Source organism: Emys orbicularis, chromosome 2 (assembly GCF_028017835.1).
Source record: "Emys orbicularis isolate rEmyOrb1 chromosome 2, rEmyOrb1.hap1, whole genome shotgun sequence".
Taxonomy (NCBI): domain Eukaryota; kingdom Metazoa; phylum Chordata; order Testudines; family Emydidae; genus Emys; species Emys orbicularis.
The window spans coordinates 275,509,886-275,523,371 of record NC_088684.1 but is presented as its reverse complement, the minus strand read 5'-3'; the positions used below and the strand labels follow the sequence as shown (position 1 = coordinate 275,523,371).

The 13,486-nt window shown below is 43.3% G+C and overlaps 1 protein-coding gene across 1 annotated transcript in view; it reads right to left on the bottom strand.

Annotated features, from left to right (window-relative positions):
- The window catches only part of ADARB2 (adenosine deaminase RNA specific B2 (inactive)), a 409,108-nt gene that overhangs the window by 32,521 nt on the left and 363,101 nt on the right, over positions 1 to 13,486 (bottom strand). Inside the window, exon 7 of the mRNA XM_065399295.1 lies at positions 477 to 645. Within this exon, the coding sequence (XP_065255367.1) occupies positions 477 to 645 (169 nt within the window). The remainder of the gene's footprint in view (positions 1 to 476; positions 646 to 13,486) is intronic.

The window sequence follows — 13,486 nt, the reverse complement described above, 5'->3', positions numbered from 1 at the left end:
AAGGCTTCATATTACGGTGGTGACATCAGAGTTTTGAAATTGCATTTTAGAAACTATAAACATTCATTTATATCATTTACAGCACTTTATGCAATAGGATGCAAATGAAATAAGTTTATCTGAATCATGATTGGTTTGCCACTTCAGAGGTAAATCATCCAATAAGCACAGAGTTGATTTTGTTTAATTTGCATATAGAAATTTGATTGGTGAAAATGCTGCAAGAGATGTTTTATATTTTTGTCACACTTTAAAGAGCAGCTAATGACCCACAGAGAATTTGGAAAAAAACATTCTATTTACATTCCACCCTATTTATATGCCTTACATTTACATGCAAAGCGGGTCATTGTTTCCTTAGGGTTTATCAGCACCTGCTATTTATTCCCCACCAGTAGTCACAGTCCTCTGTGACATCAACCTCATTTCCACACAGCAACCAGTTTTATAATGTATAAATTAGGTGCTCACATTACCTGGCAATTTTGTCAGTGCAAGACATTGTGACTAGCTGCTCTCCCAACAACACACCGTCCCATGTTTGAACTGCATTATGGCATCGGACAGGGATGGTTCCTTCTCCAGACTCAATCTTCGTCCGTAGATGCCCCCGGTACTTTCTTACTATGTGCTTGGTACTGTTCACTGGGTCAGAAAAAAGTGATGATAGAAAAACAGTAATTAAATGTTTGTACTATTGTCTCCTGAGATGAATAAAAATGCCTGTGACACCTCAGCTTGCATCATGGAACCACACATGGGGTCCTTTAAATCAAAGAGGAAATTGGATAAGGTTGCAGCCCATGAGAGCAGCATAATGGATATTTTCAGTGGTTTGCTCTGTCAGCTTTTCACATAAATCTGTGGTTTTAACACAGCATGAACTGAGATAATTTTCAAGTCACCACCGTATTCGAAAAAATGCAGAGGGTTTTAAAGCAATATTCTGATTTCTTATTCCCTCCAGTATGTTGTGCAGTGCCAGTCTCAGCTCTTGTAAGCTAAGCATGGTCAGGCCAGTTTGATACTTGGCTGGGAAAACTCAGGTGCTTTGAGGAGCAAGTGTGGGTGATGCTTTTCCTCTCTGACTCAGTTCTGAAGCAATGCCCAAGCATAATGTTAGGTACCATGCTAGTGGAAGAAACATCCCGGAAGGAGATGTAAAACTAAAGTCCGGGCTTGAGGTCGCTAAAAATTTCCAACCTGGTGTCTTGACAAAGTAAAGCTTGGGTAATTATATTCTGTTTGCCTAAGATTTGCCCTATAATTTCCCTTGGATGAGGTGTACTACACTCTTGTGTGGTGTTGATAGGTTCTGTTAAACAGTTGCCATGCTCCACCCCAGCGCTAGCTGCATTTCAGTAATGTGCAAAATGAGACCTGTAGGTGTGTAGTTTGTACAAAAGAGAGTCAAATTTGTAAAACGCTTTGGATCAATTTGGATGTAAGGCACTGTACGCATGCAAATTCATTAGCAAAATTACCATTATCATACAGAGGTGGCTGGTTTATCCCTAAGTGGGGGAGGAGGGAAATCAACCTTAATGCATGGAGGGGCCCCTTGGCCTGTAGATCTAACATTCCCACCTGTGTGAAAGAGGGTTCACATGCTGCTCATCTCCACAGTGCTGCTCTGGCCATCCCTGGGTCTATAGAGGGGGCTCTGTATATAGATGGAACAAAATGAGGCAGGCCAGGAGGCGGGGGATGTGGGGTGAACTAACATCTCCTCAGCAACCAGAGGTAAATCTGCCCAAATATTCATGCGTCTTATGGCTGTATTAATTTTTGTGTGGTGCCCATTTCATAAGAACATAAGAATGGCCGTACTGGGTCAGACCAAAGGTCCATCTAGCCCAGTATCCTGTCTATTTCACACTGGGAACGTCCCTCAAAGGGATGGAGTGGTTCCTGGTGCATCAAATGTCAGAGGGAGGAGCCAGAGGGGACCCAAAGCTGGTGTGCAGGCATAGGGCCTCTGCGCGCATACCTCTGCAACCATGGTCCCATGCCTCTGCCCAGATGTCAGGGGATCTGTGGAACTTGAGTACTGAACTGATGTTTTCTCCGCAGAGGGTGGGGGAATCCCAGCCTCTCCCCACCTCTCTCAGTCAGTCCATTCTGAGGAACATTTATGAGGAGCCCCTCACTCCCCTCAGAACCCCGTCTCACAGTTTTCCTGTGGGAATGGGGTGACTCCCTCCCAGCTTTGTTATTTTCATGCAGTCCCACTTTTATTCTCTTAGCAGATTTCATGCTACAGGAACAAGACACTATCTCCTCCTGGCATGTTGCTTCTGTGTTCCAGAAGGCTTCTCTAGACGGCACCTTGTCGCCCAGTTGTGATAAATTTGATGTTAATAATGGATGTGAAACCTTGTGCTAAATGTGTTGCTAATGTCAAGATCTGTAAAAATGTACAATGTGCATGGTCTTTTGGAAAAACCCTTGAACAAGTTAGGAGTGGTACATGAGAACACACTCTGTGCTAGAAACCCTTATGGTTATGCTGTTGTATTACATGAGAACACACTTTGTGTTAGAAAGCCTGAGAAGACTGATATTTCACACCTGGCGCCTGTAAACAAACGTAAAACTTTTCACAGCACAAAAGCCATTACAAACCTCATTTGCTGTATGAACAGGGAAACTGAGGCACGCCCCGCATTGCTTTCAGAGCTAAATGCCAAGATACCTACACTATGAAGATCATTAATAACTACATTGAGTTGATGTTAAATGGGTTCCAAACATTTGCCAGAGTTTAGATGGATAAATTAGCTATTTTCATTAGCTCCTGGCGAGTTCACATGAAACATGCAGGGATTATGCTGCAACTCCTGCAAGAGCATGTCCAATCCACTAAAGATCTAACCAAATATTACTGTGGGTTTGTAAAGGGATTCTGTAACATTGTTACTTCCATAATGGACCTTGCAAAGAGAAACCCTCTTTAGTCAGACAAAGGGTGACCAGATGTCCTGATTTTATAGGGACAGTCCCAATATTTGGGGCTTTTTTTTATATGGGCTCCTATTACCCCCCACTCCCGTCCCGATTTTTCACACTTGCTATCTGGTCACCCTAGCCAGACATGATTTTGATGAACCATTTCTGTTATACCCTGATACTTCTAATATTGGGTTAAAAGCTGTAATAATACAAGACCAAGAATGGGAAGTTTCTAAGATGCATTCTAGACACTCCTTCCTGCATCAGTTTTGCACTGGGGTGTGATGCTGTAAGATTGAATATGACCATTTATATCATTGATGTTACCACCGTTATAGAATTGCAACAAATCTTGTACCAAGTATGTCATGTAAGGTGTCAATGGAAAAGTTAGGATTTGCTAAGTAAGATTATCCTGGTTATATGCATGTATATAGCAGGTTTCAGGTCTGTGTGGACCTTGTTCATCACACACAAAATCAAGGTGTGACAAGTCACTGGGCTGATCATGCCACTGGCAGAGAACAGCTGGCTTTGTGTGCATTCCCTAGCTGCACTCGGGTCCCTCCTGTCATTTTTCAATGTGTTTGCTTTGTTACAGTGTATCCTGGGCTGCTAGCGCTAGTTGAAGCAATTGATTGACTTTGGCTGGTGCCAATGGATTGTTTACAAAAAAGCAATGGAAAAATAAATTGCTTCAGAACACTGGGATTAGCAAATGCAGCAAACACATGTAGAACAGCAATGTCAGCTGTGACCTGCCAGCAGCTACATCGGCCGATCCTCCTGTGATCATTCGCTCTTCATTTTCTTGTGTTTTAAAAATATTGTTGTTAATTCAAGAACAGGCTCTGATACATCCCAGCTCTTTAAGGGTCTGTCTGTGTTATTTCCACAACCATGTCTGGGAATAGCCAGTAGCAGCATGATTTCTTCCCTCCTCCCCACCAAAAAGCTAACATTTTGTCTTTAGTGTCGTGGGATGCAGTTGTGGATTTTTTTATGATTTGTGTCTATGGTGCTCATCACAGCACTAACTGAGCACCTCACAAATATTCACCGCCCCATCTTCTGATCCCACCACTTCTCTTTGTTCAAGTTTCCTCCTCCAATAGGGCCCAGTGGGTGTTCCCGTTATAGGGAGAGTGGTCTGAGAACCAGTCCACATGTCTCTTGAGACGGTGAGTGAACTGTCTTTTCTCATCCCGCCCCCCAAAAGGGTGAGCATTAGCATTTTTGTCATTAAACAACTAGATCATGGGGCGTATACGATGGGATTTGGGCCAGGCAGGACAAACAATCAGCACCATTGCTCCACAGCAAACACAACCAGAAATAGGACCAAATGATCACAGAGAATGTAGACACAACACTATATGGGGGACTGCACACCCAGAACAGCAAGAAGAGTAGAGTTGTGTCTGGCATGGTCTATTCATATAAAAATCTATATTGACTCCTGCATATAGGTTCCCTGTTTACTGGTTCTCTCCTCCTTTCAGAAGTGTTCTCTTTCTTCCCAGCCTTTCCCTCCCCATCATCCCCACTGTGCTCCGGATCCTCTTACCCTCACCAATTCCCACACCACAGCCTCTCTCCCTTGCAGCCATAGTTCTCCTTTCTCACTCTGATAGTCAAGCAGTTGAAAACAGCCACCAAATTGCTATCCCCTTTTTACTCACTCTTGTATGTCAAAGCCTGCAAGGTTAGCAAGGGTGGATTGAGGGGGGCGGGATGCAGCTGCCTGAAGATTTTAGTGCCTGCATGACAAGGGGAATATCCCCTCATTTACATAATTTTGATTATGCTAAGTAAATGTTACCTAGCCAGGGGGAAAGCACCGTAGAACGAGCTGACAGAGATAATTAAAGAGGAGTGATCCAGTTCAGGGAAAATAAGAACCAGCCCCTCCAATAACCGCTGGTCATTTTTTAAAATTGAAATAAAAACCAATGGTTCTGTGGGTTCCAAAACATTTGGAAAATGTTTTTTTTCCCCATTAAACTTGATGTTTGTGCACACTTGTCCCTTCTAGTTCTCTTCAGGACTGGAGCTGGAAGGGCCAAAATACTATGAGAATGGCTGTTTTTATGGCATTTCTGTCCTGGATTGGAAGTACCAGTAATTTAGCAACAGATTTTCACAGATCTCCATAGTTTAGTAAATGTAAGAGATCACACAAAACATCTCACCCTTCAAATGCTTACATGGCCTGGCCCAATCTTCAAACTTTGTTACTTTCTTATACAAATTCTACCTAGGGAGAGGGAGAGCAGACAGAATTAGCTGATAGGATTCATGCAGCCATGGCCTGTGCACACTCACCCTGGGATACATTTCCAAAGAATTGATAAGGGATTTTAGCTGCGCAACGGCTATTAAATTCAGTGGCTGCTGTGTGACTAAACCCTTGTGCACTGCTGCATGTCCCAAGATGTTTGCCTCACCAGAATAAACAAACACATGTTCCAATATGCTGCTCTTTAACATGTATTAAGAAAACAATGTTTTATTAAAAGCCACACCCTGATCTTTGTTAAAGGTTGGATACAGATCTGATCTTTGGAACATGAGCCCATTTTTAGTTCTTACCATGTCATTAAGCAATGTATGCAAATATAAATATTGAACAAAGAATCCCTTTATTTTACATTAAAGTTTGGGACTGATTTTGGAGTGCACACCGCTTGCTAGACATTAATGTGATGCCACTTGCTGGAACACTCTTTGCCACAGATCACATAAAAATATCTCCGAGATATATTTATTTATGTACCTTGAAGTTACAAACTACAGTCTACTGCTGCTCTCCTGTTCAGTGTGATCAAAGCATCAGTGACTCTGAACATTTCTGAGCTTTGCCATGCTGGTTTTCCAATGGGTTAATCTCAACTAATTGCAGAGGGAGAAGGAAGCTGAGGATGTCACTTCAACCAGAACAAAATGTCAATTCAAACCAGAATTAAAGAGTACAAATTTTAAAATAATTTGGAGTGGATTTATAAGGTATGCTAGACGTAAAATTAGACATAAAAAACAGCCCCTGAGAATTTTGGAAATAAAAAGGTGCTGGAGTATTACTTACAGACTTATGAATTTACACAGACAACGCACATTTAAAATAGTGCCCTAACATCCATTTGATTTGGTGTGCACTCCTTGCTCCGGTGCTGTTTTCCAGGGGCATGTGAAAAAATGAGTTGTATACAAAACAAAAAATCCATGTTTATGTATAGCTGAAGTGTACAAAGGAAATGGATGGTGATTAAACAGAATCACACAAGTAAGGCTCTGTCTGAAATTCACATGTGGCTGCCTCCGAGGTTCATTTTCTATTTCCGCGCTTCAGTGGAAGCTGTTCTTTCCTCCAGAAGGGTGGGGGAAAAAGCCTATCTTGCATTTTTGGAGGCTGGACTCTCAATTCATCAATATGGTTTATAAAGCTTCATAAAGGCTGTTAGGAACAAAGAGATGGAAAAAGGTGTACTAGCATACGAACGACTTTGTAGTTCAATAGTAATTAGAAATGCATACAAGTTCTGCCACCCCTTCTCATTTTGGGTAGCACTTTTCTATGCAACTAGAGCTCAGGATTTCAATGTAAGGATGGCAGAATATGACTTTTCGTGTATGGTAGTAATGTCACCTCTAATTAACACTAATTCATGTTTGAAAATACTTTGAGCTCTTCAGGTTAAAGATAATGCTGAATATAGGTATTATTATATACATGTACAATAGTATTCTGTGCACTTGTATTGGGGTTGGGGTGGGGGTCATAACACATACTGATTGCTATGGATGAATACCTCTGGCTCTTCATTGGCTAGAATGTCAGACATGGTCAGTGTTCTTGGTCATGCCTTGCTTTAGAGACAGGCACATAAGGAGGAAAAAGGCCTACAGTTTCAAAACCAAAGAGTGATTTTGGGTGTCCCAATTTTTGGCTGCCCACTTGAGAGAATATTAAGGGCCCTGATTTGGAGATGGTGGGTGCTCAGCATTTTCTGAAAATCAGGCCCCTTTCTGATGTCTCAAGTTGGGCACCCAGGAATTGTGGCACCCAATATCATTAGTCACATCTGAAATGTAGGCCGAGAGCTTTATCACAACGTTATTACAGCTCATGGAGATTCTTGGGGATCATCCCCAAAATCAGTCCAATATTTACTAGGAAAAAGAGGCCCATGACTTGATAAGCTAAAGATAAAACCCTTTACCCTCTTCCCACCTCTCTGTCTTTCTTGGCTGAAATCCTGTTTTTGGATGATAATTAGGCATCCCTTGACTTTATTCAGGCTGTTACCTGAGGTATTTGATCTTTCTCTCGCTCTGCACTAATTTTAAAGAGAGCATTCTTGAATTCTTCTACTTGATCCATAATCTCTAATCTATCAGTAGTTTCAGGCAGGGGCATTGGAACAAGGGGGGAAGCGGGGGCCATGGCCCCATCACTGTAAGGGTGAGCGACAGTGAGGAGGGGGCAGAGAGGAACAAGCAGTGAGGGTCTTGGGGGGGGGGAAGAGGTGGTAGGAGCAGGGCCTCAGGGGAAGAGGTGGTGCAGGGGTGGGAGGTAAGGGGGGACCTCAGGGTGGCAAGGCCTGGGGAGCAGGGCCATGGTTTGGGCACCGGTGGCTCCCCACTTTTAGGGAGTTTCCACTGCTCCTGGTTTCAGGTGTGAAATCCTGGTTCCATTGAAGTTCCTGGGAGTTTGCTTATCTTTGAATCCTGGACAAATGGCATTCAATCTACCACATATATAGAAAAACAGTGATGGGAAAGGTTCACGGGAGAGGATCAGCATGAATAAACATCCAAAAGTTTAGAAAAGGAAACTGCTGCATTATTTCTCCTCATCTGTTTTAAATGGGTTGCTACTGAACTGTGGTTTTTGTCTTATCTTGACATGTATGGTCTGTAAGTGATGTTTAGGACTAATAGCCAGGAATGGGAAAGTATTACCAGGGACTGTGGTCTGTTGAAAGGTCTTAATTTAGTTACATCAAACAATGCCTTCACACATAACTATTAGAAGGGTGGGACCTCAGTTCTGTTCCAATGTCTTTTCTCTTCCTTACATTAGTAAAAGCATAGAAACGTGTGTGAAATGCTCATCCTAGCTGGAGTTATGTTACAGTGAAGCTAACTGCTAAAGACAGAGCACTTTATACTAACTATTGGGGCCTTTTGTGTCTTTGGAACAACTTCTAAACAAGCTGCTGTCTCACGTGGGGCTTTATCCTTATGAGACCAAACGTAATATAGTGGGAAATATCTATCCTAAGAAATGTGTGTCATGTCACATACTCTCCCTCAGGTGCCTCTTAGCTGGTAAATACATGCTACTACTTAATGATCCCTTAAAACAAATTATTGCCATCAAAGCCACAAACAGTTGGCTATTGTGCTTGTAAATTATTTCTGAGGGCTCAGAGGAATGAAAATTATTGTGGTCAGGGTAGGTTCGTCTCACCTACAATTATTATTTTCCGTGCTGAGAACCCAGCCCGACTCTGGATGAGAATTGTATTAGCACATCTAAGAAGAAATCGCAAGATTTGTCAGAGGAATTAAGATTCCGTGTATGTGGCTTGGAGATACCAATCAAGGAGAGTGCAACTTGAATGCTTCAAGATTATTATTTTTAATTACTAATTGCTCTTCTCATCTAAAATTAGATGTGCCGCACCATCGCTTTGAAAGTGCAGCAGCCCCCGTGGGGCAAAGTGTGGAGACCCATCAAAATTCTAGCTGCCATTTAGGATTTGTGCCTCAGAAGGAGCGAACTCTTTGTGAGATTAGTTGCTAGTCACAAAGACACATTAGATGGTCGCCACCGAAGATCAACTAATCCTTTTACAGCTTTGGCACAGGCGGAGCACATCCAGAATGGGGGGATTTTGTGATGCCAACAAGGCAAAAGTCAACAGGAGCTAGAGGCCCACTAGACTCCTAATCCCAGTACCACAGGATCAGGATGCTGTCTAAAAGTTTTTTCCATCTAAGACACACCTTTTTATAAACAAATGAAACTTTACTGGTAAAACTGTCAACATTATGGAAATTTTTTGTGAAAATTTCCACACTATTTTTCATCAATATTTTTACTAAAATCATGAGAGACATTTTTTCATTTACCAAAACCCTAGTTTTTAACCAAGAAAACATGATTTTTTCAATAACTGAAAGCTTTCTATAGCAAGTTTGGTAAACATATTAATAAAAATATTCTGCAAAATTTCATGAGAAACAGAAAATGAATTTTTTTCACAAAATAATTTTCCTGTTTTACAACCAACTCTAGTCTTATGTGATGTGGCATTCCTGGAGTCTACAGGTTTCATGGCCAAGGCTTTCTCCCATAAGATGTTCCAGTTAAACTATACATTATGGGGCTCAATGAAGGAATCACTGGGTGAAGTTCTATGGCCTCTAGGAGTGAAGTTCTGTGTTATGCTGAAGATCAGACTAGCTCATCACAATGGTCCCCTTTGGCCTTAAAATCTATTAATTATTATTATTAATAATAATACATAGCTCTAGTGTTTTTCATCTTCAAAGTTCTATTGTAAGCATTAATCATAGAATCATAGAATATCAGGGTTGGAAGGGACCTCAGGAGGTCACCTAGTCCAACCCCCTGCACAAAGCAGAACCAATCCCCAACTAAATCAGTCCAGCCAGGACTTGGTCAAGCCTGACCTTAAAAACCTCTAAGGAAGGAGATTCCACCACCTCCCTAGGTAACCTATTCCAGTGCTTCACCGCCCTCTTAGTGAAAAAGTTTTTCCTAATATCCAATCTAAACCTCCCCCACTGCAACTTGAGACCATTACTCCTTGTTCTGTCATCTGGTACCACTGAGAACAGTCTAGATCCATCCTCTTTGGAACCCCCTTTCAGGTAGTTGAAAGCAGCTATCAAATCCCCCCTCATTCTTCTCTTCTGCAGACTAAACAATCCCAGTTCCCTCAGCCTCTCCTCATAAGTCATGTGCTCCAGCCTCCTAATCATTTTTGTTGCCCTCCGCTGGACTCTTTCCAATTTTCCCACATCCTTCTTGTAATGTGGGGCCCAAAACTGGACACAGTACTCCAGATGAGGCCTCACCAATGCCAAATAGAGGGGAATGATCACATCCCTCAATCTGCTAGCAATGCTCCTACTTATACAGCCCAAAATGCCGTTAGCTTTCTTGGCAACAAGGGCACACTGTTGACTCATATCCAGCTTCTCGTCCACTGTAACCCCTAGGTCCTTTTCTGCAGAATTGCTGCCTAGCCATTCGGTCCCTAGTCTGTAGCAGTGCATGGAATTCTTCCGTCCTAAGTGCAGGACTCTGCACTTGTCCTTGTTATCCTCATCAGATTTCTTTTGGCCCAATCCTCTACTTTGCCTAGGTCCCTCTGTATCCTATCCCTACCCTCCAGCGTATCTACCACTCCTCCCAGTTTAGTGTCATCTGCAAACTTGCTGAGAGTGCAGTCCACGCCATCCTCCAGATCATTAATGAAGATATTGAACAAAACTGGACCCAGGACTGACCCTTGGGGCACTCCGCTTGATACGGGCTGCCAACGAGACATGAAGCCATTGATCACTACCCGTTGAGCCCGATGATTTAGCCAGCTTTCTATCCACCTTATAGTCCATTCATCCAGCCCATACTTCTTTAACTTGCTGGCAAGAATACTGTGGGAGACCGTATCAAAAGCTTTGCTAAAGTCAAGGAATAACACGTCCACTGCTTTCCCCTCATCCACAGAGCCAGTTATCTCACCAAGAAGGCAATTAGGTTAGTCAGGCATGACTTGCCCTTGGTGAATCCATGCTGACTGTTCCTGATCACTTTCCTCTCCTCTAAGTGCTTCAGAATTGATTCCTTGAGGACCTGCTCCATGATTTTTCCAGGGACTGAGGTGAGGCTGACTGGCCTGTAGTTCCCCGGATCCTCCTTCTTCCCTTTTTTATTGATCTGTGAGGTAGGTAACTTTCATCACCATTTTACAGATGTGGAAACTGAGGTAACCAGAGCCTAAGTGATTTGCTCAAGACTACAGAGGGAGTCAGTATCAGAACTGGGGTTAGACCCCATCAGTTTCTTACTCCCACTCGAAAGCATTAACAGTCAGATCAGGTCTGTCTTTTTTTTATAGGACTTAGGTCTCCCTTAGGTGCGCCTAGGCACTTTTGAAAATCCCACCAGGCACCAATCTGCATCTGGCCTCAGCTTCTGAGCTTTAGCTGTGACTCCCATTGTGACTGCCACCGACTCAGGCCTAGGACTTCCTTTTTTCATCTATGGAATGTGGCTATTTGTGTGATCACATCATTAAGACTACACTGGGTTTTAACCAGTGTGCTAGAAATGTCTTTCTAGACTGGACGAAATGTGTTGTCCTGGATGATTGACAACAACCCTCTTACTGCTTATTCACTGTGGTAAATGACTGGCAAATCCTGAAAGAAGAAACTAACCCCCATATATATTTTTTTAAAGATTGAAACAGAAAGGGATTTTTCAGTTCAGGATGTCCTGGATTGGACAGTAGCAGACACCCCGATGCCAGGGTGCAGACTAGATGCATTAGAATCAAAGCAAAAAGAATAATGTTTGTCAAGGGACCTTTTGCCCATGAGGAGCTAGCTCCACAAAGGGGACTTCAACTCAGCATTGCAACAACTAATGTTCAGGCTCCCTGCTGCCTAGTGGAATCCACACCCCTGTGTTAGGCTCCCAGGCTCCCTACACAATGCATGGGGTGAGATAGGCACCTAAATCCCTTTGTGGATCTAGCAAAGGACCTGCATTCCACTTTTGTGACTCTAGTAGTATTCCCAAGTCCTGAGGGGATGGGACTGAGCATTCTTTGTCATGAGCTGTTTTGCATATTGTTGATCCACTCTGCAGGAAGCCCCAGATGAGTTCACAAATAACTGTTTCAGGGCCAGCCAAATACTTGGACAAATAGCTTGTCTGTGTGAAAATTCCTCCCACTATTCTGCAGACTCCTCAGCCGTGGCCTTTTTCTGATTAATGTAGCCATTATATTGCATCTGAACATTGCTTCTGAATGTAATGTTTTACAAACCAGCAATACCTAGAAACAAAACAGAATCAATAAATACAGTGCAATTCCCCTTGGTGATTCAAGCATTCTATTAAAATTAGGATCTGATTATAGCTGTGGAAATCCATTTGCCTGGACCCAGACAAATAGATTTTGCTTTACATGAAAGCTTTTCAAGGCTCTGGCCAAATCCTAGGCCATGTCTACACTACAGACTTAAGTCGACTTAAGTTATGTGCATGATCATAAGCCACTTTAATTACATCGGTTGTGCATGTCCACAGAATGCTAGTTTACTGTCTTTAACTAAAGTTTGGGGCTACCCAGAGTTCTCAGGATAGTTGGTAGAATCCCCTACCTTCCCTATCCTCCTCCATACACACACAGACACTCTCTCTCCTAAAAGGTATCATTTTAAAAGTCTTGATCTATTGAACATTAATTTCCTGTTGGATTGTATGTACTATCATTGTGAAGTTATGAGGCATTGCTATATGTGTTACTGAAATATGTTGTGAGGTTGGGAACACCCACAACCAGCCTTTCAGATACAACAAAGGAGTATCTATCAATAACCAGACAGCGTTAATGGCTCATCAACACCCATCAAGAAAAGAATCCACTATTCCAGAGACTCTTTAGACAAGACAGGTAGGCAATGGAGACTGCTTGACCAATAGCAACTGCCTGATCCCTACATCACAGCAAAGATCTTTCCAGCAAGCTGGAAGAAAGTATAAAAGAGGGGAAGTGGCTTGGCCTCTCCCCCCAACCCCCATCTCACAGGCGACGACTTTCCAAATTGCTGGGGCATGGTTGACCCCTGGCTCTGCCCCAGGCCCTGCCCCCACCCCACCCCTTCCCCCAAGGCCCCAGCCCACCCTGCCTCTTCCTGCCCCTGCTCCACCCCTGCCCTGCCTCTTCCAGCCCAGTTCTACCCCCTCCCCTAAGTGCGCCACATCCTTGCTTCTCCCCCCTCCCTCCCAGCCTCCTGCACATCATGAAACAGCTGATTGCAGCGGGCGGGAGGCATGGGGAGGGATGGGAGGCATTGATTTGTGGGGCCTGGCAGCGGGCGGGAGGCGCTGGGGGGAGGAGGAGAGAGGAGGGCTGCCGGTGGGTGCTCAGCACCCACCATTTTTTCCCCATGGGTGCTGCAGCCCCAGAGCACCCACGGAGTCAGCGCCTATGCCCCATCTCAACACCTGGAAGAACATCTGAACTGGGGAAAGACTTTGAATTGAGGAAGAATGGTCCCAGGCAGGAAGGTAGTCCCAGCTGGTGTATTGAGTAACCTGCTTGTACCACCTGTCAGGGTGAGATACTGTTTTATTCAACTCTTGCTTATACTACAAGTTTAAGATTTAGAATGCCTGTTTACTTTTCATTTTCTTAATGTAACTGTCTCTGACCTTTATGCCTACCACTTATAATCACTTAAAATCTATCTTTCTGTAGCTCAT